At 33.8% G+C, this 27,464-nt stretch overlaps 1 protein-coding gene across 2 annotated transcripts in view; it reads left to right on the top strand.

Moving 5' to 3' along the window:
- LOC145259302 (glycine receptor subunit alpha-2-like) overlaps positions 1 to 27,464 on the top strand; it is a 512,859-nt gene that overhangs the window by 455,886 nt on the left and 29,509 nt on the right. For both annotated transcript variants that reach the window (XM_080117187.1, XM_080117186.1), the window contains one exon: positions 13,052 to 13,134. In XM_080117187.1, the coding sequence (XP_079973313.1) occupies positions 13,052 to 13,134 (83 nt within the window). The remainder of the gene's footprint in view (positions 1 to 13,051; positions 13,135 to 27,464) is intronic.

The raw sequence follows: 27,464 nt of genomic DNA, 5'->3' as shown, positions 1-27,464 counted from the left end.
CGCATCGTTTTCTCATATCATCTACGGTTCGTGGATGTAGTTTAAAGTAAGGTAATTAGTGAAAGAAGAAAGAAAAAGGCGGTAAATTATTGAAGCCTGAAAGTACATATAAATCAAATAACTCGTAAGTAAAAATACATAAAAATTTGCTTATCTCTGATGAAATGATATTGCGATTTCAAAGTTATCGACAAAACGTGATAACAAGAAAACATGTCCAACACCGTTTTATTAATATGTTTTCTGGGAGTATCATAATGTCATATACACGTCTACATACGCTAAAATATATGTTTCTTTGATAGAATTCACTCCAGACAAAGCATGAAGCCGCTTGATGTGAGGAACCTAAAAATATAACTTCGAAATAAAAAAAAAGTTAGCCAACAACATATACTGCACGGAGAGATTCAAATGCAGACAGTAATAATTTTTCTCTATTCGTTAGAAACAGGTTTTATATAATGCTAGCAGGTCGCCCGACGTTGCCCGGTCGTAAAATACGCATAAATATTATTATTTAATAAATGTAGATTTATTATTTATTATAAACATAAATACCGTAGGTACTAAACGTAACGTTAAATTCCTTTAAAAACAAAACTGGAGTCCAATACGGGAAAAAAACTGAGACATGTGCATGCGAGGATTATGTTTTTCTAAACAGTTCACTTCTTGTAAGTAAAAAATTCTCTAGCTGAAATCGAAACGAATACTTAAAGACAGTGAGTCAAGTACGATAACAATTAAACCAGCTTGACACGATCCTTACTAAGTTTTTAAAGTATACTTATTCTTAACATAAGGAAACTTTCGCGCGCAGTCGTAAAACAGTTGACAGAGAAAAATCCGATGACGCCCAAGTACCAAATTTTAATTTTTGACCCTTAGCAGCCCTTTTATTCTAGATGAAAACCGACAAAAAAGTTTTCCCCGTGTCTGTATGCCTTATATACCAAATTTCAAATCTACAGATAAAAAATTCGTTGAGCATATAGGATGGGAAGTGTCCTCACACGCACGTTTTCACTTTTATAGATATATATAGATTTACGCTTCCATGGTTGACCTTTTCGGATGAGTCAGCTGACGGTAAAGAATTTTTTTTACAAGACCTTTATGTGGTTATCACGGACCCGCTTCAGTTCATGAAAAAATCAAAGGATATTTTTGATCGACATAATTTTTAAGATAACAGGGAGATAAAAACTGCTGCTAAAGATTCGATGATTCAGGATCAGCCGATACCGGAAGTCTGTCGCATATCGTTGAGCAATAATAAAGAACGACAGATGAATATTCGATGAAGGAAACGTAGGGTATCAACGAGTAAGGCAAAATTTGAGGGGGTGGGATTATACTTCGGTCACTCTATTCATGAATAGACATATTTTTAATGAGACAATTGTCAAAGTGCCCCGCATATCATTAAACGTCATTAAAAATGGTATAATAGGAAATTCATGGTTTAAACTTTGTGGACAAGTCAGGTATGGACAAGTTAAGCAAAATTAAGGTGGTTATGGTTCGGTGAATATGAATCCAATTCAGAAAAATACCTCTTAGTGATGAGACGAATTCCAAAGTGCCCTGCATATTGAACGGCAATAAAAAAACTGTTGGACATTCATGATTGAGATGCGGTGGACAAGTCAAACATGAACTGAAGTTTATCATCAGAAAAATGACTGGACTGCACAAAGAATTCTGAATATTATTAATTATATATAATTAATATATATATATATATATATATATATATATATATATATATATACATACAATTAGTTTTATGAGAGGCAATTTTGTAGGTCGCTGGTCAAATGTTTAAATTAGCTGAGAATAACTCCAAATTTTCCAAATTTGCAGGAATCAATTATTTCAATAGTAAGTTTAATGGTTAATTTGTGACCAAGCCAGGACACGTACAGTTATTAACGACTTACGTGCCAAGGTAATATTTTAAGGAGTGACATGAGCGTGACGTCACGGAATGGAATGCATATATAGGTATTACAAAATGGAGAAGGAAGACGCAAAGAAAAAGGAAAAGACGCGTGGCGATTTATATGGAGGAGAAAAAATATAAAAGAGAAAAAAAAACGCGTGGCGATTCGAGAGTTATGCTCCACAAGCACGGGTGACGTCTCTTCCTTCTACACTTCTGAACTGAGCCAGTCATAGAGATGATATACGGCAATGCAACAGTGGAGTGTTGCGAAACGACATGTGATTTGGAAAAGCTAAATTCTGTTATACAAATACGTGCTGTCAAATTGCGTGTGAAACCAGATGGAATAAATGACTTTTTCTTTTACCTGAAATAGTTCGTGCCAAAGTTTCCTTTTCTTTGCAAGTCTCTATATACAGCGGGTAGTGTCAATAACAATGCGGTAACTATAAAGTTAGATACAATTAAGTTCCCTACAAAAAGGAAGTACTCTGGGCGAAAACAACTTTAGCCGTGTAAAAGGCCACCATTCTCTCGTAGAGGTGTCCCAGGCCCACAATAATAAAAAAAAAAACCATTCTTCTATAGGAGTAAGTAATATCTGGGACGATAATAGAAAAAAATGAGTGACCTTAATAGGCAGCGGTGACCACAGAATGAAAATATCCGAAACCATGTAACTTTCAGACGAGAATTTTGTCTATCTGGATTGGCGAGACTTCAATGAGAAAAGACGTGTTTAGAATACCGCCCTAAATTGAGAGGATGCATGCTATGTAACTATGTCTAGTGAGGTGGGCCATCCGTCTATTTACCTGTCCGTCGATCTCTCCCTCTAATGTATACGAAAGTAACTCGTCTCTCTGAAGCTTTCTGTGTTTTCATTTGACCAGGTGTATCCGCAGACAAACTAAATACTGTTCCCGAGGGCATGGGTTGGTCATGCTTTATACACGCGTCAGTAAGTCAAAACATAATCGATAATAAAAATATGCAAATAACTGCATTTAGTAAATATAAATACAAGTCGTGTTAATAGGTGTTGGCCCAGAGATAATACCATAGCCAATTGAGCCAAACTGACTTTGTAACAGGGTTCGAATTTCTCGATGAGCAATAATTATCACTACCTGTACTGATGATTGCGAAAGCATGAAGCACTGGTGTTACGAAATCGCTGTGATCTGTAGTTCAAAATGCTTTTGTCCAGTCTATATAATGTTAACTCGTACATGTACACAAAATATATACACACACTAACAGCAAAGTAAAAATCACAACACAGTTGATCTACAAAAATATATAGCTTTTATTTCACTTCGACAATCAGGGTTTTTAGACAAATTGTTAATCTCTTAAATTAATTGTTAAACGGATTACAAATATTTCCCCAAATCTCATTACTCTGTATATCAAATTTCGAGTCTGTAGACTTAAAATTGACAGAGTTATTGCGTAGAGAAATGTACACACACAGACACACACTCAGACACGCCCACTTATATATATATATATATATATATATATATATATATATATAGAGAGAGAGAGAGAGAGAGAGAGATTTAAGTTATATATCATATTTAAGTTAAATATTATCTATATATATAAAAGCGAAAATGTATGTATGTATGTATGTATGTATGGTTGTGTGTCTGCTAAACACTTTTGACCGGCGGAACAAAAATTAAAAAAAAAAATATCGAAAAATTGACCCAAAAGGACCATCAGAAGTGCGTCAACTGATCGATTTTCTGCAGGAGGGGGGGCAAAAAAGTGACATTTTAATGTTAAACATTACATATTTTTAAATCGATTCATAACTGCCCCCAGAAATACGAGCGCCAACTCTTCTACATAAAGTATACACGCGGGCCGTTTATTTTGGGTCAACTTGTATTTAAAACCCGCTGAGTCATGTCACGTGATCTTTACGTCAGCAAGCTGTAATGGCATTCTGAATTTAAAAAAGATTGTTGTTATCGGTAAAAAAAATAACCCTCACACGAGCTAAACTATGAACTTCTACGCTATGACAACGTTACCAAAGTTATTAGCACGTTAAAAATAGTTAGATACGATAATTAAACGAAAAATAACAAGCCAAAAATGTGAAGTAAAAAAAAATACGCTTACAAAAAATATTAACGATCGAAGTTTTTACAAAAAAACAAACCCAGACGCCATTTTCTTTTTTAGTAACACTCTTTAGAGTAAGAAAGACGAAGTGAGAGAGAGAGACGACAACAGGATAGAGAGAGAGAGAGAGAGAGAGAGAGAGAGAGAAAAAAACGTTAACTTTTTCACCCAGAAATCGACAATTTTCGACAGGGGGGGGGGTCAACAACGCATGCATCAGATGACGTCATGACGTCGTGACCTGATTTACTTTAAATAGTTGAAAAACCGAACAAATCTCATATACGTCACTTTAGCTCAGGTAGTTAAGGCCTTGGTTCATTATCTAACAGTTTTGGGTTCGAATCGTGGTGTGAGATGTTTTTTTTTCGATTTTTTAAATTTAAATATTGAACCCTGTATTATTTAAGCCATTTTTCACGTGACGTTCGTTTTCCTGTTTTTTTTTTTTACTTCGCTTATTCTTAGCGACACCCCAGAACACCCGGGTACCCACCGATTTTTTTAATTTTAATATCGAAACAGGCTTATTTAAGCCATTTTTCGCGTGTTCGTTTTTCTGTTTTCATCGTTCGTTTGCCTTACGTTAGTTTTTTTGTGTTTTTTTCGATGTTTTGATTACCCCCCCCACCGCTTAATCAAAACGTTGTTTCCTTTTCTTACTTCGCTTATAACAATGCTTACATCGTCATCGTCGTCGTCGTAACGCTCGACGACTTTCAAACATCTTTCACTTATTCGCTTATAACAATGCTTCATTCTGGCTGGCCGATTTTATTTTCAAACTTCGCCTCAGGGCTTCGGCTTCAATCCTACCCCCCGGTTTCTTTTTTATTTAACACCACACACACCTACAAACACTCGGGCAACGCCGGGTACCCCTCGCTACAATTATATTAATAAAAAAAAGAAAAAACATTTTTTATCCTCAACGTTAGACGTCCATCTTTTTCTCCGGCCGACCAGGTGCTGTTTTTTTTTAATCGCGTACACTTCTTGATTGGCATATGAGGATTTTGCGGTAATATCCTCGTAAGCCAGCTATCTTACAGCTTCTGCTGCTATTTACCACGCGCTCATACGGTCCTGTTATAGAAGCACATTGTTGAAATAACAGAAGAATATTATATGATAACACCACGCTCCATAACAGACACGACAGGAAAATAAAGGAACACATATAAAAAGAAATGGTAGAAACACTAGAAGATGATCTCTGATCTGTAGTGGAATGAGGACAAAAATAGATAGCCACATTCAATACTGCCAAGACTAAACTTGTTTCCTTCAATAATTACAAGAAACCTTCTCTATCACCAATAGCAATGGCCAATGAATCTTTATCTGAAAGTACTTCTGCTAGGCTCCTCAACCTATCGTTCACAGGAAACATAAGTTGGAACAATTACATTGAGAGCATTGCCAGGACCGCTGCGAAGAAGGTAGGTTCTCTCTACCGTGCTAGAAAGCTACACACGTCCGAAAGTATCCTGTACCTCTATAAGGCCACAATTCGCCTATGTATGGAGTATTATTGTCATATTTGGGCTGGTGCATCTCCTATCGCTCCTAGACAAGGTTCAAAGGAGAATCGCCAATCTGATAGGTCCTGAACTTTCATCTAAGCTTCAACCTCTGTATCATCGACGAAATGTTGCATCCCTCTGCCTGTTCCCCAAGTACTTTAACGGCGAATGCTCTGATGAACTAAAAGCAATTGTATCCCCTCAACGTAAATACCCCCGACCAACCCGACAAACAGCTAAATTCCGCCCCTTCACAGTAGAGATCCTTAGATGTAAGAGAGCCTTCTACACCAGTAGTTTCTTCCCCAGAACCGCTAGACGTTTTGAATTCCCTTCCGAGTCCCTACTTCCCCAACTGTACTGACATGCAGAAGTTCAAGTGTAACGTGAACCGACATCTTGCTGCCCAACTCTCTACATAGTACCCTTGATGCTTATGTACCTGATTGTAGCCTCCTCCATCAAAGTGGCAATGTGCCTTGTTTGGGGTGAAAATGTAATAAAAAAATATATGAATAATGATTTTTATATCAACTAGTGTTTAATGCTTTCGCAATTAACTGATAGTCATTGTAATCAGCATTATCATTTATATCCAGCAAGATCCGGTCCATAATATCGATTGTGATACCGACGACACCATTACAAAATATTTGGACGTAAAACAGAACGAAAGAGGGGGGAAAAATTAAAAAAGTAAAAAATATTAGAAGTATAATTAGTAAAAAAAAAAAATGTTTTTCTATCCATAAGGATACGCCACACCAACGGAGACAAACGTCACCCTTTTACTATCCAAATGCCTATACAATCGCAAAACTCATGCAGACGAGTCAAAATAATGTAAAGAATTTATTGTGGTTCTATCCGTTAGGATGTTGAACATTTATGGAGACCAACATCATTTTTACTATCCAAATGTAAATAAGATGGCAACACATATATAGAAGAGCCAAAACAATGAAAAAGATACAGCGCATCAACGGAGGTACACATCACTTGTTTACTATCCAAATGCATATACGATGGCAACACATAGCAAGTGAGTAGGCGAGGAAGTGGGTCACTAAAGAACACAAAGGACGTCTGAAATTGGATTTTTTTATCAAGTTTGGGGGTTAAAGACTGGACTGATGTTAATATATTTGGAGTTGGTTTACGGATAGTTTTAGGGTACGAGTAAGTTTTGTGACAGATTACGAGAGTTAGGATAGTTTACTGACAGTCTTGAGTAGTCGAGAGTTGAGGACAGATTGAGATGATTTTACATTAAACGGCAACAAAAATGCCCCCCCCCGAGAGACGTCTAGGATGTTGACATTAGTATTCAACGGACCAATCGTGTTGCACGCATACACGCGCGCACACCGATTGCAACAGGTATCTACGGGATATGTAGGTTTTTTTTAGTCGCCACTGTGAGAGATGACGACACGGTAGAAGAGAAGATGAAATAGATTAAAATTCACGGCACGCAGCGTTGGTGAAACGGAGATTGTTATCAAGTGGGGGTTCGCATGGTCGGTCACAATACAAAAAATTGGGAAATATCAACTTTACATAGTTGCTTACCGACAAACGTAATTGATGGGCGTTAAACCGACGACGACGACGACGACGACGACAACGACGACGACAACGACGACGACGACGACGACGACGACGACGATAGTGATGACGACGATGATGATGATGATTAAAATATTGTTCACCGATCTATGCACATGTTCCGAAATTCGTGCAATGCGTAAATAATCTAATTTTCATGAAATAAATTTTCTTTGAGATTTTGTTTCTTATCTTGGAAGATTTAAGCAAACGTATTTAAAAAGCTTTCCGTTGACAGTATCATCAATCAAACCATGTGTGCTAAATATGGGGAAGTATTGGGTAAACTATCCCTTCTCTCTCCCTCTCTCTCTCTCTCTCTCTCTCTCTCTCTCTCTCTCTCTCTCTCTCTCTCTCTGTATATATATATATATATATAAACAAACGATAAAAACAAACAGTAAAATCATCTAGGGGTTCATGGCGTAACGGTTAAATGCGCCGAACTATTATACACATAGTCCGGAGTTTGATTCCCAGAAACAGTCAAGCTACGCTGAAGAGAGGTAGATTATTAAAACATGCATGTACGTAGATTACTGTCTTAAAAACAAACAATTATGAGCGACTTTCTAAGTAAATAAAAATGAGCTTCGAAGCGAAACCGCTACGTTAAAAAAAATCAACATAACTCTCTCTCCCTCTCGCTCTCTCGCTCTCTCTCTCTCTCTCGCTCTCTCGCTCTCTCTTTTATATATATATATATATATATATATATATATATATATATATATATATATATATATATATATATATATATACTCACTGTCGATTTCGACATATGAGCTCTGCCACAAGAATTAAGGTATTTTTATTATTATTGTCTATGCAATGACTGCCACAGGACAGAGTATACAATAGACCGCAGGTTCTGACATCAGAATTTACCTTCTCCTCGGTGCATGTCCCAACGAAGACTGGAGGTGCATCTCTCCCAGTTAATTCATGCGCCAGCAGATACCAACCTGCACATTTCTACTACTCGGTGCAGTACATACAGCGCCTAGCATTTCCAAATTGTCATTTATTTGGTAATTGCCAGACCCATCATTGCTTAACTTCGGTGTTCTGGCGAGAAGTGGTGCGTCAATGTGATTATATCTTATATCCTTACTGCAACAAATTGACTGTAGAGTTCTTCATACTTTATTTAAGGTATATTCCCCCACTCGCCTTTTTTTTAATAGAATAACTTTTTCATTAGTCTGTATTCATGTAATTTGAAACGAAATAGTATTTTAATTTGGTATGTCATGGTTAAGTTAGAAATAGCAATTTCTGAAGCCTCTCACGCTTAGGTTTAAAATGTCATTTCATTAGTTAATCGCGCTTAAGAATGAAATAGTTAGGGTTGAAAAAGCATTTTACGGCTTGTTACGCTTTAACTTTGGAACACAATTTTCTTTAATGCTTAAATTTGAAAAAAATATTTTCTTTAATCTGTAATGCTTAAATTTGAAAAAAAATATTTTCTTTAATCTGTAATGCTTAAATTTGAAAAAAATATTTTCTTTAATCTGTAATGCTTAAATTTGAAAAAAAAAAATTTTTTTTTACGTTTCTTAATGTTTGAGATGAGAATTGAGTATTCGTATTATTTCGAATATTTCGACAACTGCTCTCATCTTGAGAGTTATTTTTCACCACGTTTCGGTCAATAACCGCCGACCTTCTTCATGTTTATTTTTTCGAACTCGGGGAATCTTTGTGTTGATCTCGGGAATCTTTCTGTCGAACAGGGAAACTTGTACGCAATTTCGAACTCTTTATTTAATCAACTGGGGTATCATGCTCTTGTTCCGTCAGCCATGACTGATTAGAGGTCCTAAGTAATTCGCGATTGTATTTTCTGTGTTGCCCGCAATGAGGATTGAACCTTCAACATCCAAATATGTAACTTTTACAACTTAATTTCACGATGTACTTTGTCCACTGCGCTACAGATCCGTGCAAGATTCCAGAGTTCGAAAAATGCACTCAAGCATACATATCGACCGAAACGTTGTGCGAACAATACTCCAAATGAAAATCACTCCGAAGAATTCAAATAATATTAACATTTCCTTTAGACTGTCACACTTATGTTTCAAATAGCATTTAGAGTGTCATGTTTAAGTTTGAAATATAATTTTGTTTGGTCACTCACACTTAAATAGTATTTTCTTTGGTCTGTCATTGTAAGGTTTGAAATAGTGTTACGTAGTAAAATCTTCAAGGGGAGAAGATTGCACGAGTGTTTAGATTCTCAAATGAACTCCCTCTCTCTCTCTCTCTCTCTCTTTCTGTCTAGCTGTCTGTCTAACTAACCATTGACTAACTCTGTATATATTTCTTCTGTTTGCTTGCTCTGACGTAATTCAACTCTTTTAACATGTGACTTTAAATGACGTTTTCGATCTGTTTACTTTTTTGTTCTTAAACACTAACAATTTTTTTATCATACAACATGTGAAAGCATGTGCAATACCCTGCTCTCATCGACTGCCAACCAAGAGTGATAACACAGTTTCGGTGGCCCAAGACAGGACTGCCACTTCTGGTGCCACCAGCAGCTATGAGAATTAAGAACTTAGCTGACGAACAGGGTATTAATAAAAAAGACAACAACAAAGAAACTTAATCAACTAGAAAAGAAGAGAAAAATATAATAAAGCATGTTGGGCGTCTATTATGCGAAGTTCAAAATACCAATTTCGTTTATCTGTGCTGCTTAAATTTGAAAGAACATTGTTTTTGGACTGTTGTGCTAAAGTTTGGAATAGTGATATATTCGTTCTCTCATTATTTGATTGTAAACAGGAGAGATAATGACTCGTTAGTTAAAGGTGGTGTTGATGGTTATCCTGGCTGAAGAGACCTTCAGCATTTTCATTGAGAGCTGCTGCTTTTAACTTTGTCTGAAAATGTTGCTAATGATGATGATTATTGTTGCTAATGATGATGACCGGGTCGAGCTATCGTTAATTTATTGATTGCAAATGAGCTTTTGTGGTTGTTGTTATTGTTTCGAGCATCGTTTTGACGATGAATTTTGTTGGTATTTGTTTCCCTGATATCTTTCTATTTAGAATGCTTTTTTTATTATATGATATAGAGTAATAACGAGAGTAACTACGTGAAGTTTGCCAACGTCCTTAAGTGATGTTGTTTCTCTGGAACCGACAGGGTTCAGAACTTGGCACATCCAGGTTGTTAAATCATTAATCACAAGGCCACTGTCACCGGCCTGCTGTATAGGAATTAAAGCCAAAGGGTGATAATGAAAAGGAAGGACAGCGATTATTATAGGCACTGTTGTTCCCTCAAACTTTGGCCAAAGAAAAAAAAGGCTGCTGAATTGCTTAACGACGAACCTAGGGTCGAGGAACACATATGACACAAAAATGTAGAAACTCACCTTTTATACTATTTAGCCAGCCTCTGCAGATATAGCGCTTTGATAATATCTAATCGGTTGGCTCGATTGATTATATGCACAAAAAGAAAGAAACTGCTTTTACTTTGGATAATTTGTGTTCGTTGCTTATAATGTTTGTTTATTTTTGATATTTCAACTGCTTTTATTAGTTCCCTGCGTTACTTGGTGTTAATCTTTCGTTTCATTCCAATTTTCCTCGGAACCGTTCATAACGCTCGTATTATTATTATTATTATTATTATTATTATTATTATTATTATTATTATTATTGTTGTTGTTGTTTTTGTTGTTGTTGTTTTTGCTGTTATGTTCATTAACTTCATAGTGTTGTCAGGTTTTACACCGTTTTTTTTTTATTTCGCTCAAGAGCGGGCTTTTACACCAAAATTATTAAGCATAGTTACAGAGTCAATTAGATGGAAAGCACATGGCGTAGAATGTTTTCCAGGCCAAGCAGAACTGACCTCTGGCGTACGGCGATGTTGTACTTGCTTTCCAAGGAATTCGACTGTTTCTCAAGTTCATCTGGAATTGAGCCAAGTGCATCTATGATGATTCACACCATGGAAGTTTGTTATTCTACAACCTAGCAGTCTCCATTCTCAGTTTCTGATAGTTACGTAGTTTCTCATTCTTTTTGTTTGCGAAGTTGATGTTTTTGAGGCCACATCAATAATTTAGCATTCATTGGTCTTTGTGATCACAATTTCTGGTTTCCTATGAGTTATTTCTCAGTCAAACTGAACCATGAAATCCCAGAGAATCTAAACGTCCTCATTATCCACTACCGCTTCTGGGTGATGTTGGAATCACTTGTACGTCACTTGGATTCCAAATTTTTTGGCACACACTCCAATGCAGATTTGCACATACTTTGTCATAGCAACGTCTGTACGCTTTTTAAGCAAGTGTAGAGAAGACACTAACCATGCGTGTCATTGTTTCAAGAGTTAAACTATAGTCTGCACTTATTACAATTATTATTATTATTAGTAGTAGTAGTAGTAGTAGTAGCAGTAGTAGTAGTAGTAGTAGTAGTAGTAGGTGTTGTTTGTGTGATAGCAGTATTGGAAGTAGTAGTAGTATTTGTTCTAATTAGGAGTTTTCATCAGAAATTACTCACTGAACAACAACCGGTGGTGTTCCCTTGAATTTGAGTGTCAATAAGCCTCCCTAAGATTCCAGTTTCTTTCGCACCCATCCAGTTAAGGTATGGATAGTGTTTTCACTTCTCGTGTTGTGTAGTGAGGCACATGACGGGGACACGACATATAACGGAGAAAGAGACGTTTATATAACGGCGAACACAACGACGATGATGCAATTCTTGGAGATTTTATATTGTTCTTCGTATAAATATGAATGTGAAGAGATGTGAAATGGACAGTTCTTTTAACGTGGAGAAGGAAATTCATTGTTGATGGCGGAGACAGACAGTTAACGCTTTGGAATTGTGTTTCATATAATGCTCAATTACAAAGACGATAGACAAAACACATTACCTTTCGGTTGACGACAAACGAAGACAAAGGCTGTCTTATAAAATGGGGATATTTATTCCAGCTGGATGAGATGATGATCAAGTACTCGATGCCTTGCAGAATTACATTGTCTTCTCCCTCCTTCTGGTACGCTCCCGAACAGGGATTCAGCTAACTCAACCAAACCGATTCTCTGTCAACTCCAAATCCTTCTGACTCTCCTCTGAATGACTTAAACTTAACTGAATATATTGTGACTATCTTTCTTTGTGACGTCAGAACGTGCTCAGGCATGTGAATGTCTCCTCACGTGGATTTACATATTACACATGTCTCCAACGCGCTTTTCGCAACATACCGAAATTTCTTTAATTTACATTGCGCGATTCTACTTGTTCCGACCCAATTAGTTGTATAATTATTTCTAACACAATGGACAATTCTCTACATTCCTAGCATCGTATTGCAATATGTATTCTTTTTTAACTTTTGATTACTGGGTTCGATTCTAGCCTTTTTCTTTAATAAATAGTATTTTTAATCCTATTTAGTTTGTTTTTCTTATTACCAGGATCTGTCTACTTCCATATCCAACACTCGGGTTTTTTCCATCCTTTGTGACCCTTCGACTGTGTGGCATGCTACCAACCGATCTCTGCATTGCAATATTTTTTCGGAGGTGGAGAATTACTCGACCATTCAATTTTATGATTTTGTAGTTTTGTCCTACTTAGAAGTTTTTTTCTTGTTAGCGTTTGTCACTCCCGTAAATTGAATTCTTCAACTGATGGGTTTCCTTAGGATTTCAGCTCTTTTCACATTTACTGTCAGTTGTATAATATTGTTGTTGTTGTTGTTGTTTTTCTTCTTCTTCTTGTTCTTCTTCTTGTTCTTCTTCATCTCATTATTATTATTTTGTTTTTCTCAGGTTAACCATGACAGCAACCTGTCCTATGAAACTAGAAAAGTTCCCTCTTGACGTACAAACGTGTTCCATATATATTAAAAGCTGTAAGTATGATTTGTCACCTCATCAATCCATCAATCAATCTATAACAATCCTGTAATGAAGCTCAACTTCATAGTCAGCATCAAAAGATTGCAGACATTTATTGCTTCAAATTGTCTATGCTACTAGCAAACGTACCCTGTGTTCTCCGGCATTAAACGTAGCGTTAAATACCTTTTAAAAGCGAAGTAAAATAAACAGAAAGAAACCGAGACATGTGCATGCAAGTATTATGCTTTTTCTAAACAGTTCACTTCTTATAGGTGAAAAAAAAATACCCGGGCTGAAATCGAAACGCGAACTTAAGTAAGTCAAGTACGATAACAATTAGTTTTTAAAAAGTGTTTTCAAACCTACTTATACTTAGCATAAGGAACGTGTCATGTGAGCGATTAGTGCATGCGCATCCGTGAAATAGATAAAAATCCGATGAGTAACAATTTTGCACTTTTCACCTCCTTGCAGCCCATTTTCCCGGATGAAAACCGATAAAAAGTTTTCCATTTGTCTGAATACCCTGTATATCAAATCTCAAGTTTTTAGATGAACATTTCGTTTAGAGCCTAGGTTGAAAATAGTCCACACGCACACATACACATTCTCACTTTTATAGATATATAGATTGTTTTTAATAAAAATGAAGTTGACAAAATTAGTTTCACTGTTAAGGTATCCTTTTTGTAGCCATTTCCAAGTGTTTTCTGTAATCTCATCTTTTGTGATACTCATGAATCGTCCGTGTAGATGTTTCTCTTCTCATTTTTCTTTTCTCTTCTTATTCCTCGTCTCTTATTTAATCTTGTTAGTTTCTGCCATGTCTCTTGCTGCAGTAATTATTCTTTCGGTGTTTTGCATTATGTATTTTCTAACTCTTTTTTTGTGTTATTTACACACACTTTTATACAAACCAGTCCTATTCCTCTGTTTTTCCTTTTCACATATGGTCGGTCACTATCATCTTTTAAGTGTAGTGCATTATGCATCGTCATAAGTTTCCTGGTCTTCTGGTCGAAGTTAGTTCTTCTTTGGTCGAGGGCATACACAGTCCAGGATATATTACTGCCCACGTGCTTAATCCATTAATTAGGTTTCCACCATATAGTTATGTTTAGAGGAGTTTTCTTGTTTTTCTGAGGAGGTCTTTTTCAATTTCCTCTTTAATTTTTGTTGCTTCGATGCTGCCAGCTTCCAGAACTCCCAAATATTTGTAGGTATCATGTTCACCTAGTGCCCTCATGTCTATTGGATTGGGTAGTGCTATACTTTTTGTTGCTTCCAGTTTCTACTCCTTATGGTCAGTAGTGCTCACTTTACCATACCGAATTCCATTCGGATATACCGAGTAATGATTCTGGTCGTGTTTATTAGCATATCTAGTTAAGTTATTGTTTTAGCAAACAGTTTCAGGTCATCCATATTCATTAAATGTTTTTTCTGTCTTTGAATTGGTATCTGGCTTGGCATTTTCTTGGTATATTGTTCAGGGGCATTATGGCTATAATGAACAGTAATGATGATAGAGAATCACCTTTTTTTTTTTTTTACAAAGGCATCACCACATTATCAAGGCCAAGAGGCCACTCAAGGATAAGGGTTAAAGAGTGTACAGTAGAAATTGATCAATATAGTAATCATTAGTAATGAAAATTTGGTAAATTTGATAACTTATATGGAACGGCTCATCAAGAACTTATTTACTTTAGACTTGAACACAACCATATTGTAGTCAGCCGGAAAGCAGGAAAACGGATGACAATTCCACAGGCATGCAGTTCTAAGAAAGGAGCTTTGTTCATGGAATCTACGTTTAGGTTTAGGCACAGATAAAGAGTGGGGGAAATTATTGATAGTGTTTACAGCTAGACGAGTGTTTCTTGTGAAAGTTTGGCGAGGGGGGACCATAGATTGAAGCTCAGTTGAACACTTTCCATGAAAATAACGATACATCAGAGACAAACTCGCAACATCTCTTCTGTGAGATAGAGGTTGCAAGGAGGAGAAAAGGACATCTCCTACGAGGCTACGAAGTCTATTTTGAACTCTATCAAGGCAGGCCAAGTCCTTTCTAGCAGCTCCTGCCCAGATGTGGCAACAGTATTCCATCCTTGGACGTACCTGGCTCTTATATAGATAGAGAATAGCATCAGCAGTGAGATATTTACCGGATCGATAGAAAGATCCCACCATTTTCCCAGCAAATATTAATAACTACATTTTATTTCAGTATTTAATTTATGTATTTCTGTTGTATTAAATGCTAGCTTTTTTTCTCGTCCATAAATGTTTATTTATCTACCGAGTTGATTGCAAAAATAGATTTTAGTTCGTGAGAGGGGAATCTATCACCATACTTTCCCTTAAACACGTCCATAGGACTTTTAAGTACTTTTAAGTACCTTGGAAGATACCACTTTGTATTTTGATTTCAGTTATGTATTGTCCATCAGCTTTCACTTCAAATCTTCATGGTTTCATTCATTTTCTATCATTTTCTACTACTACTACTACTACTACTACTACTACTAATAATAATAATTTTAGCAATTTTTGGTACATTTCACATTCGCAGTAGCGTAGTAAGGCTGTATCAAAAGAGGAAAGACGGTGGGAGAGGATTGAAAATTGTAAAAGATTGTATTAGAACCGAGGAGATGTCGTTAAAGGAGTATGTGGGTAGAAGTGAAGACTTGATGCTTAAGGTTGTGACCAATGAAGTGGAGGTATGTGAGACCAAGGCTGATTACGTGAAACGTATGGATAGAGGAAGGGCAGAGGAACTGGCTAGGAAGAAAATGCATGGAAGTTTCTTCCAGGATATAGCAGAAGTGGCTGATGAAAGATCATGGCAATGGCTTAGAGCTGGCTATCTGGCTAAGAGTGCTGAAACTTTTGTTTGTGCAACACAAGAGCAGGCATTAGGAACACGATTGTTAAAAAAGAGTGGTTCCAGGAGAGGAAGTTGCTGCAGAATGTCGGATTTGTGGTAAGACCTCAGAGTCAATTGCGCACCTTGCAGCAAGGTATAGTGGACTGGCCTAGAGAGAGTACCGCAAAAAGACACGATCGTATGGGACTCCGGGTATATTGGGAGGTGTGTAAGAGGGTAGGGGTGAAGTATACTGGAAAATGGTTTGAGGAGGTGCCTGATGAAGTGAGAACAAGTGAGGATAGCAAGATAAAGGTATGGTAGGACAAAAGTGTCATAGCGACCAAGCAATTGGAACATAATCGTCCGGTTTTGGTTGTCATTGTCAAGGTCTCACAAAACTGGCAGATTGTAGACTTTTCTGTACCCTGGGACAGGAATGTGAGAGAGAAGGAAAATGAGAAGGGGAGCAATTATGCTCCATTGGCCTTGGAGTTAAGTCTTCTACACGGGGTTAAAACACAAATAATTCGGGTCGCAGTTGGTACACTAGGAGTAGTATCAAGTCGTCTGGAAGGACAATTGAAAAAAAAACCCTACAAATCCCCGATTTTTTAGGCGGCCTTCAGACCTCTGCAATTATAGGTACCACCAACATCCTTAGGAAAACTCTTGATCTTTGAAGCTCCTGGTTTGAAGCCGGGATTAAGGGAAATCCTCTGGAAATTAATCCCATCCTTTTCCAGAGAGACGTTGATAAACGAAATCAGAATTGTTGTTATTATTATTATTATTATTATTATTATTATTATTATTATTATTATTATTATTATTATTATTATTATTATTATTATTATTATTTTTATTATTATTATTATTATTATTATTATTATTATTTTTATTATTATTATTATTATTATTATTATTATTATTTTTATTATTATTATTTTTATTATTATTATTATTATTATTATTTTTATTATTTTTATTATTATTATTATTGTTTTTATTATTATTATTATTATTTTTATTATTATTATTATTATTTTTATTATTATTATTATTATATTATGATTATTATTATTATTATTATTTTTATTATTATTATTATTATTATTTTTATTATTATTATTATTTTTATTATTATTATTATTTTTATTATTATTATTATTTTTATTATTATTATTATTATTATTATTTTTATTATTATTATTATTATTTTTATTATTATTATTATTATTATTATTTTTATTATTATTATTATTATTATTTTTTTTTTTATTATTATTATTATTATTTTTATTATTATTATTATTATTTTTATTATTATTATTATTTTTATTATTATTTTATTATTATTATTTTTATTATTATTATTATTTTTATTATTATTATTATTATTATTATTTTTATTATTATTATTATTATTATTATTTTTATCATTATTATTATTATTATTTTTATTATTATTATTATTATTATTTTTATTATTATTATTATTTTTATTATTATTATTATTATTACTTTTATTATTATTATTATTATTTTTATTATTATTATTATTTTTATTATTATTATTATTATTATTTTTATTATTATTATTATTATTTTTATTATTATTATTATTATTTTTATTATTATTATTATTATTTTTATTATTATTATTATTATTATTTTATTATTATTATTATTATTATTTTATTATTATTATTATTATTATTTTTATTATTATTATTTTTATTATTATTATTATTATTATTATTTTCTCGTTGTATTTTATATCAAATCGATTATGTCACTTGGTATTTTGTGTATTTTCATAATTCTAGTATTTCTTATATTCTTTCTATGCCATAGTTTTTTTTTTTTACTTTTAACATCTTTCAGAATCGTTTGGTCTCTGCATAATAGGTCGTGTGTCGTTTTCTTTCTATCATCCATTCTGTTTCATCTGGGATTAGTCCGGGATTATGAAGGCAATGGTAAATTTGTTCCCTCAGTTGTGCTGTATATTCCATATTGTAGGTAAACATGCTTTTTGCCTGTAATTACTCGAGGTGTTTCCTATTTCTGTGCTTTTCTACACAAGTGTGATTTACCTTTGGTCATCCATTCTGGCACATCTGCTTCATAAATATATAGTTCTGGATTAATCTTTCCTGTAGTGTTGTGAAGTTTTTTTTAAACCAGTACGCGTAAATTTCATCATGGCCTGGTGCTCTCCAGTTTGCCATTTTCGGGGAGTCTTCTTGAGTACTTCCCTGCTGATATTCTACTCTGTCCCTTTTCTGAATCGATGGTTAAATATGGACAAACAAGTTTTTGAATTAAACAATATATCTATGAATCCCTAGTCTCAAAATGATCATGAAAAATATAAAGGGCCCCCATCACCCAGAACCCATGCTGTTATCTCGTTAAGCCAAACTACATCGTCAAAGAAGACATAAAATGGCCGAGGACGCTATGAATTTTAATTTGCTTGATTAATGATTTGATTAATGTGACAAGAAATCGATATTACACGTTTATCAGGACATTCTCTGCAGATTAGTCATTTATTTTATATAAAACTGTAGCCCCGCACCCTTTACCAATTCATCTCCGAAAGAAAAAGAAATACCGCATGCCATAGTGTTGCTGTGTTAGTGGTTAAATAAATGATGGGAAAGACACATTAAAATTTTTTAATAAATATGCATTAACAAAATACATAATAAAGGTAATTGAACAAAATCTTTTCTCATGACAAGACTAGTTGTGAAAGAACGTTCGCTACGTGTGTTTGTCGCCGACTCTCTCGTAAACCGCTTCTCGTTTCCCGGAAGTGACGTCATGGACAGAAGTGAGGTCATGGAATAGTTCAATATTCTTTATAATAGGGGTGCAGAAAAAAGACTAACCCCTTACACACACACAATCTCATAGTCTTTAGCGGAATTTCACATATAAATTTAACGTAAAATGATCCCTTCCTTCCAAAACAACATGGGGTCAAACACATTCACTTTCGAACCAGCTAGATTTAATAAAACACATAATAAAACATTCTGTTTAAGGGAGATAGATACATTTTTGTGTGTGTATGTACGCGCGTGCGCGCGCGTGTGTGTTAAGGTGTGTTGCCATAACAAATCTTCCACATCTTTTCATCCGAGATTGATCTTATGAAAGAAAAATCATTCACGGACTATAGAGGCCGCAGTTACAGCATTCCACAAATGTATAAATTTGCTGATTCATGCTAATGATTTTGCTAATTAGTAGTTATGAGGTCGGTATAAAATCCACTAACAGTTTATAATATAGTCTGTAATAAAAACAACAAACAAAAAACATACTCATAATATTCCAAACATGAGTTAAGGAATATTTTCAGAAAAAGTAAACAAATACAAATAGAACAAAAAGTTGGTAACTTTTTTTATATATAATAAATATAATCGTCTGTATAAATAAAACAGTAGATTTATGTGTGTAAATATTTAACCGATAAACTCTCAAACCACTGGTTGCATGACACTGAAATAAACAGGAAACAGTAATTATGCACCAATGATTGTTTATAACGAGTAAAATTTTTGTTTGGATGGATGCATACCGCGTAAATACATATACGAAATTTGCATGAATTAAAATATATTTAAGTGTATTTTACGGCCCAGCAGGATCGGGTCCCTCCCGCCATATTTCAATATAGTTTTATTTTAACAAGAAAAAAAGATTTACTCGCTTCAAACGCACACACAATTAATTAAAAAAGAAAAAATAGCTAGCATTTAAACAAATAATTAAATTGCTATACTTTCTTTCAAAAATTGGCGTCTGGCCTTGAAGTAGGTTATCATTTTATATTAAATTCGTACGTGAAAGATTGAAGTACCTTAATTTTAAATTTCATTTTAACGTCTTCTATTTTCAGGCAGCTTTCATGTAATTTCTTACAAACAATAACGCCTCATTTTTTATATATCTACGAAGATTAGCACAATATAATTCTCGAGTTGCTCTTCTTGGGTATAAGAGAACTATTTTGTTAGAGAAAATATTTTATTATGATTATTTATCATCCTTTTTATTATTTTATAATTTTATTTTTATAAATATATTTAAACGTATCGTTCTAACGACATTATTAATCCTCTTTTTAGATTACAAATCCGTGTTATTATTATTATTATTATTATTATTATTATTATTATTATTATTATTATTATTATTATTTAAGAAGAAATCACGTTAATATTATATTGTAGTTTATCTATCTTTTCGATGTTATATTTATATGCCCCATTATGTACGCAACATTTTATAATTTCAGTTATCTTGTTTATAACGTTATCCTCACTTATAAGAATAATCCATGCTGTAGCAATATATGTTCTTTACTTATTTATATACTCTCGTACATATTTATATACTCTCGTACGGCTACTAGTCTCTCGCTCCTTGACAGGGTTCAAAAGAGAGTCGCAAATCTGATAGGCCCTAAACTGGCATCTAAGCTTCAGCCTCTGTCCCATCGTCGAAACGTTGCATCCCTCTGCCTGTTCTACAAGTATTATAATGTCGAATGCTCTGATGAACTGCAAGCACTTGTGCCCCCACGACGTGAACACCCTCGACAGACCCGACAAGCTGCAAAATCCCACCTCACACTGTAGGGATCCCTAGATGTAAAAGATCTTTCTACTCCAGTAGTTTCTTCCCCAGAACTGCTAGACTTTGGAATTCCATTCCAGGTCACTGCTTCCCCAACTGTACTGACATGCATAAGTTCAAGTGCAACGTGAACCAACATCTCGCTGCCCTAATCCCTACATAGTACCCCAGTAGATGTTTCCCCTGATAGTAGCCCCCTACACCAAAGTGGCAATGTGCCTTGTTTGGGGTGAAAATGTAATAAAAAAATATCAACTATTCTATTGTGTATTTAATGTGTCTACATTTAGGGCATTTAAAGACCTACAGTGAGTATCGATTGAACATGCTTAAATTAAAAATAAATATGTATACGACTGAGATTTAAACGTAGCCGGTTCACATAGACTCCGTGATAGACTCATAAGCTTGGTGGTATTATTAAACAGATAATAATCCACCCGATTACTACTTCTTGCGTTAGATTATGCCGGGGCGACACCGGGTTTACGTGAAATCCGATTATTATTATGAAAGAGTTAATATGTTAGATAATGAACATTATTATGACTATTATTTTGTAAACTGTTATGTAGAAAAGAATAGGCAGAGAGAATGTTTTGAAAAATGTTTAGTAAAATATTAAGGTTAATTTAGATGCAACAACAAAAAAAAAAGATTACAACGTATTAACAAAATAAGTTTTAAAATAACAGATGGAAAAGCGTGATTCAAAAGTCATATGGTAAAAATGATTATGCCATAGCAAAGATTAGCTTGAATATAGCTTTTATTTTATTTCCTATCTCCATTTTTTAATAAAAGCTATCTTCCACCTCCATCGCATATTTCCTGTAGTTCCCCCATTTCCTTCCCCCGACATTTTACTTACACACAATTATTTCGCTCCTGATGATCTAGATGTCGCATCCCTAATATGTTACCTAGCATTTTCTCTCCTCTACTGATGAGAAGCATTAGGCTTTGAAATAATATGGAGTTTTACGTATCCTACACCTCTAATTGATGCAACATCCATATTACATAAACGAAAAGGTCTTAGTATATATTTTTCTAACGTCGTTTTTTTATTTCTTCATATTCTTTATAACCTACAAATCTCGATGTCTCTTCTAAAAGAATCGATCTTATTCTTTTTACCCCACCATATATATATATATATATATATATATATATATATATATATATATATATATATATGCATATATATATATTAATATGAGTCAATAAAAGCAGGCAATGAAGTCATAAAGAATGTATACTGAAATATATAGAGTGATTCATTCATTAACTCAGGGTAAACACACATTTTGTTGGGAGATAAAGGGAACTCTTTATATGTTATTGCAAAGAAAAAAAGTACACAAAACCTCAGCTCATTGCAGCAGCGTCGTTCGTCAATAGTTTCTGTGGACTTGTTTTCGCGTCTGTCCCATCTGCTCCAGTGGCCTGTTTTTTTTATAAAAGACGGAGTCCTCAAAATTTGCATATGTGCGCGAGAGCATCCGCGATTCTGCGAGACTGCATTGTTATATAAGGCCGCAGGCGCGATCCTGGGCCTCATGACGCTGCGTCGGCAAAGAGCACACCGAGACCGTTTATAGAGATAACCCTGCGATCCCACAATTTTCGCCACATCATAACATCATTGTTGAGCTTTGTATTATCCCGATGAGTCTCTTCTGGAAGAACTGCTCTTATTCTATCCTTTTAACTTCCCCATATATATATATATATATATATATATATATATATATATATATTTGACTAGGGACAGACTTCTCTTTGGACTACTGCACTTCCCGAAAAAAAAACTTTCATTACTTCACCTTTTTTGTAAACTTTCCAATCGGATTTTTGAAAACTTTCCAGTCGGATTATATGCATCGTCACGCTGAACTTATTTTGGAATACATTCTATCTGAAGAACTATTCTGTATTTTGGATCAACTCTAGAGTAGTTTCATTCAAGCTGAAATATTATGCGGTGTTTGTTTTTATATTAGTTTTTTACATATCCAATGTTTTTTTTCATTTTTTTATTTGTCAATTTATAACTACAATAATTGCGATTTCAATTAATGCCTTAACTAACACATTCTAACATTGCTACAAATATAATTTGCTGATTTCTTTATGTCCTCTGATGAGAAAAATAATAAGAATAGCATTCTTTGAAACTCCGCGGTATAAGGACTTTAAAAATTGTTATTGGGATTATTCAGTCGAACAATAAATTTTGATTAAGTTCAACTTACAGTTTTAATTTTCTTTCTCTTATATATATATATATATATATATATATATATATATATATATATATATATGATGTGTGTGTGTGTGTGTGTGTGTATAATGTTTGTGGTAGGCGATCTTAACTTTTAAATTTTATATCGGTTAGAATATTCTAACCGATATATAAAATTTTCCATTGACTTTCTTTTGGAAAAGTCAACATTTCATGCGTTTATAAGCTACAATCAACATCCAAATGAATACGTTGACGATAATTACGGTTTTCAAAAGGCAAAGAATTAAAAGATACATATGTCTTACTTAAAAATGCTAGGTTTATTTATGATGTCTTTTACATATATTTAAAAAAAAAACACCCAATATTTTTGCTGATGAGGAGACTTTGTTTAAAAAAAACTATATGTCAAAATTATTGTCCGTGGCTTAATGTCTATCACAATAAAAACATTGTTTTCTGAAACGATCGTACAAATTATTGACTTTGGTGTTGTTCCTTCTTATGAAACAGATTTTTAATTTTTAATTTTAATTTTAATTTTAAATTATCAATCACATTACTAAATATTAAAGTAGCTCTAGGATATTTGCCTATCGAGCTTATTATATATCTGAATTACAACGAGCACTGTTCTTTTCTTGTATTTAAATTAAATTAGTAATTTTACTATCACATTAAAATACACTCTGCTCTTTAGACTACTATTCTAACCCCCTTCAAATTATATATATATATATATATATTTATATATATATATATATATATATATATATATATATATATATATATATATATATATCGATTTATCTATCTAAATATCCCTTCGGCTGCAAACTAAAGATTCAATAAGGACGCTGAATTTGGCATCATTAATAAGGAAATAGAACAACAGCAAGTTTAAACATAAAATCTCACAAAAATTTCAAACCTCAAAATAGAGTTGGATAGTAATTACTTCGATTCGATCCTCAGGTAAATATCGCGTTGCAATCTCTGCTTTGTGGACAACTAACTTAAAGAGTGGAAAAACATTATCATATTAAATATCACCTAATCTTTTATGGAAATCGTTAAAAAAATAGGTTAAGCAACTTAATATAAGGAGCTAATAAAAACATAATGGCGAGCATCGCAAAGACAGGAAATGCATAATAACCTTGGTCTTGAAAAGACCAAGGCTGTATATAGAAAGAAAGCAGAGCACCGGAAAGTAAAGCATTCTAAAAACTTGACATTCTTGTAAAAAAACTAAAAGAACAAGAAGCTGAACTTCTGGGATGATGAAATCCATCTATCTCTTCATCTCTCTTTATCTCTCCATAAAAATTATAATTATAATATATATATATATATATATATATATATATATATATATATATATATATAAGTATAGATCATCGTATAACGATTTGATCACTGTCTGTCTGACGTAATGAACATTTAAATTAAAATGTTTAAAATTCAACGCTATTTCACACGGTTAGTGGTAGCCGAATGGATACGGCCTCCGCTAATCGAGCCGGAGATGTCTCGTGTCGCGGGGTTCGAATCGTTCGACTGGTAGTAATCGTGACACCCTGCACTTAAGAATCCCGAAAGGATGAAACACTAGTGTCTGTAGGTATTTAATTATTATAGTAAAAAAAAATAATTATATATATATATATTACGGATGGGGAGGATTCTAGTATTTTTTCCGATTCCAATACAATTACCGATTCCGATTATTTACAAATCTCTAAAGAACCAATTATAGAGTTGGTATTGTACCCAATTACCATAAAAACACACTTTAAATGTGCATATATATTTTTTTTCAAACGTAAAAATTAAACTTGTTAGGGATAATCTATCGATTTTAGTTTTACTGGTTGTTTAAAATCAATAAATATTGATTATTTAATTATTACTACCAGCAGTGGAAGATTTTGCTTTAAACAAAATCCAATTAAAAAAGACGATTGAAAGAATCGTTTTTGGCATCGGAAAATAGGCACATTTGTTTCCGATTCCGATACCGATTCTGATACCATCAAAAGTTCTGATTTTTCCGATTCCCGATTCCGAACATTCGTCTTAACAGTACAAATATATATATATATATATATATATATATATATATATATATATAGACACACATACACACGTATATATATATATATATATATATATATATATATATATATAGTAATCTGTGGAAATATGCTAATTACATTACACCTTTTATTTATAGCAATCTTTTATTTATGAAGCTCAATACAATTACAGAACATATTACAAATAAATAACAAAAGCCGATATTCCAACTTTTATAATGTTGACCATCTTACAATTTATTCCTTTCAGTACGTTGGCATTCACAATTCTTGACAACACCTGTTTCGTAGCGCAAAATCATTAATGAAATTATTATATCAATCAATGCATCTATTCTGCCCTGAAATCCTCAGAAAAAAATAGTACTTAAGAGAAAAGAAAATGCATACAGACATGACTACAAAATCCGAAAATTGAAAGAGAAGCTGCAATTATTTGTAATATTTTCTTTATTACGCAGTTTTAATGGAAAAAATTGTAAGATGGTTAACATCATGAAACTTGGAATAGAGACTTTTGTCATTTATTTTATATATATATATATATATATATATATATATATATATATATATATATATATATATCATTGCAAGTTATATATTTTTATTTATTTTAGAAAATATAATTTTCCAAACAAAAAATATTGTTTGAACAAGGAATACAACATCTAAAGTAATTTCCTTAATGTATGGATTTTTTAATGTAGGCTAATCTCCTCAGAGGAAAGACATTAGCAAAATATTTGTTCTGGATTGATATAATTTTGCGATTTAGCAAATACATTGAAAATATATTAAAGATTCAGATCTTTTAAAAAGACACAGAAAAAAAAGAACAAAAATGGATATAGAAATAAGGTAGATCAAAAAAAATGTGTTTAGGTTCGAAACTGATTAATGATTGCAACATTGAAGGTAAAATCCAATCATGTTCAATTAAGTATCCAGAGTGAAAGGCAATATTCCTCTGCGAACGCAGAATTGTGGATGTATTAAGTCCCATATTTTGGTAATGCAAAAATTGACTTGAAATCAGCACCGAAGTGTATCTGGATGTGCTGAAGAACGTGGTTATCCCTGGTGCAATCAGGTGGCCGCTGACAGAACCTGTCTGTGTCTATAGAGACAATAAGTGCACAATTTGATGTCGGTGTGGGAACTGTACACACAATTATTCACAAGGAACTAAAGATGCGGAAGATTTGCACAAAGCTTTTCCCAACGGCGCTCCATCCTTGTCATAGAATAGTTAACCAAGATAAATATCAAAACAGTTCCTCACCCACCCTAGAGTCCAGACCTTGTTCCTTGTGACTTTTGGTTCTTCCATAAGCTCAAGGTAAAACTTAGAGTCTGTCATTATGAGACAATTGAGCAGATAAAAGACTGTGACGAGGAGAAGACTACCAGGAGGCCTTGCAGAAGTTGTGAGGAAGGCACCGCAATGCATTGCAGTCGGAGGAGATAACTTCAAAAGTGATTTTATGTGTGGACTTTTAAATACAAGTGGACATATGAAAAAAGTATGGAAACTTATTGCAGATACCTCGTAGCATTTCCTTCGTTGGAAGCAAAATAAATCTTGACAAGAAGCAATCATATCAGGAGTAGAATTCTTCTCGGATTCTCCTTACTCGATCCTTATAATCATCTCTATAAGAAATAACTGCCAGTAGGTACTCCGGGTGTCGTCCAAAGTTTTGTATAAGTTGGTCGTTATAGGTATGATGCCTTTCAATGATCTGCTGTTGTGTAATGGAGTCTGTAATTCTTATTTACTCCTGCAGGAACCGAAGTACTCTTTCTTTTAGCACTGATTTTTTTTTACTAGAGGTCACTACTTATAAAGGCCAAATGTCACACGAGGATAGCGTTTGCTTAATGTCACGTGGATTTCGAGACAACACCGTGATGATCGGTAATTGTGGAAATTGGATAAAGTTTGATTATTTAAGAGGATGACTTAAAAAGCACTTGTTTACATTGGACTTGGAAACAGTGATGTTATAGTAAACGTAGAAGCAGGCCAGCGGTATTGTGTTTCGCGGACGAATAATTCTAAAGAAAAAAACTTTGCTCATGGAATTTTCGTTTAGTTTTAGGCACACAGGTGCTACCAGGTTAGGCTGTCTGAAGATATTGGCTTCCTGAGATGAAATGCACCTAACATTGACGTTTTTTTTTCTACGTCCTTTTACAAAACTTAATTATGTTCTGCAAAACCAAAACCAAAAACAACCCACCTTTTCCTTCTCCCCGTTTTCCTTTTCTCTTTCGATCTTCCCCACTTCCGGACCGGTTTTCTAACTTTAAATTTACCAAACATTAATACTGTAACCATTTCCCCCACTCTCATTGTAAAATTCATTCATGTTCTGCAGGGCAGGGAACAAAAAAGTTAAAATCCACTATAAACAACCAAACCAAACACTACAAACTAGCGATTGAAGATTC

Source organism: Euprymna scolopes, chromosome 34 (assembly GCF_053919585.1).
Source record: "Euprymna scolopes isolate OS-2025 chromosome 34, ASM5391958v1, whole genome shotgun sequence".
Taxonomy (NCBI): domain Eukaryota; kingdom Metazoa; phylum Mollusca; class Cephalopoda; order Sepiida; family Sepiolidae; genus Euprymna; species Euprymna scolopes.
The sequence above is the reverse complement of the archived record's forward strand: the minus strand, read 5'-3'. Positions and strand labels throughout refer to the sequence as shown.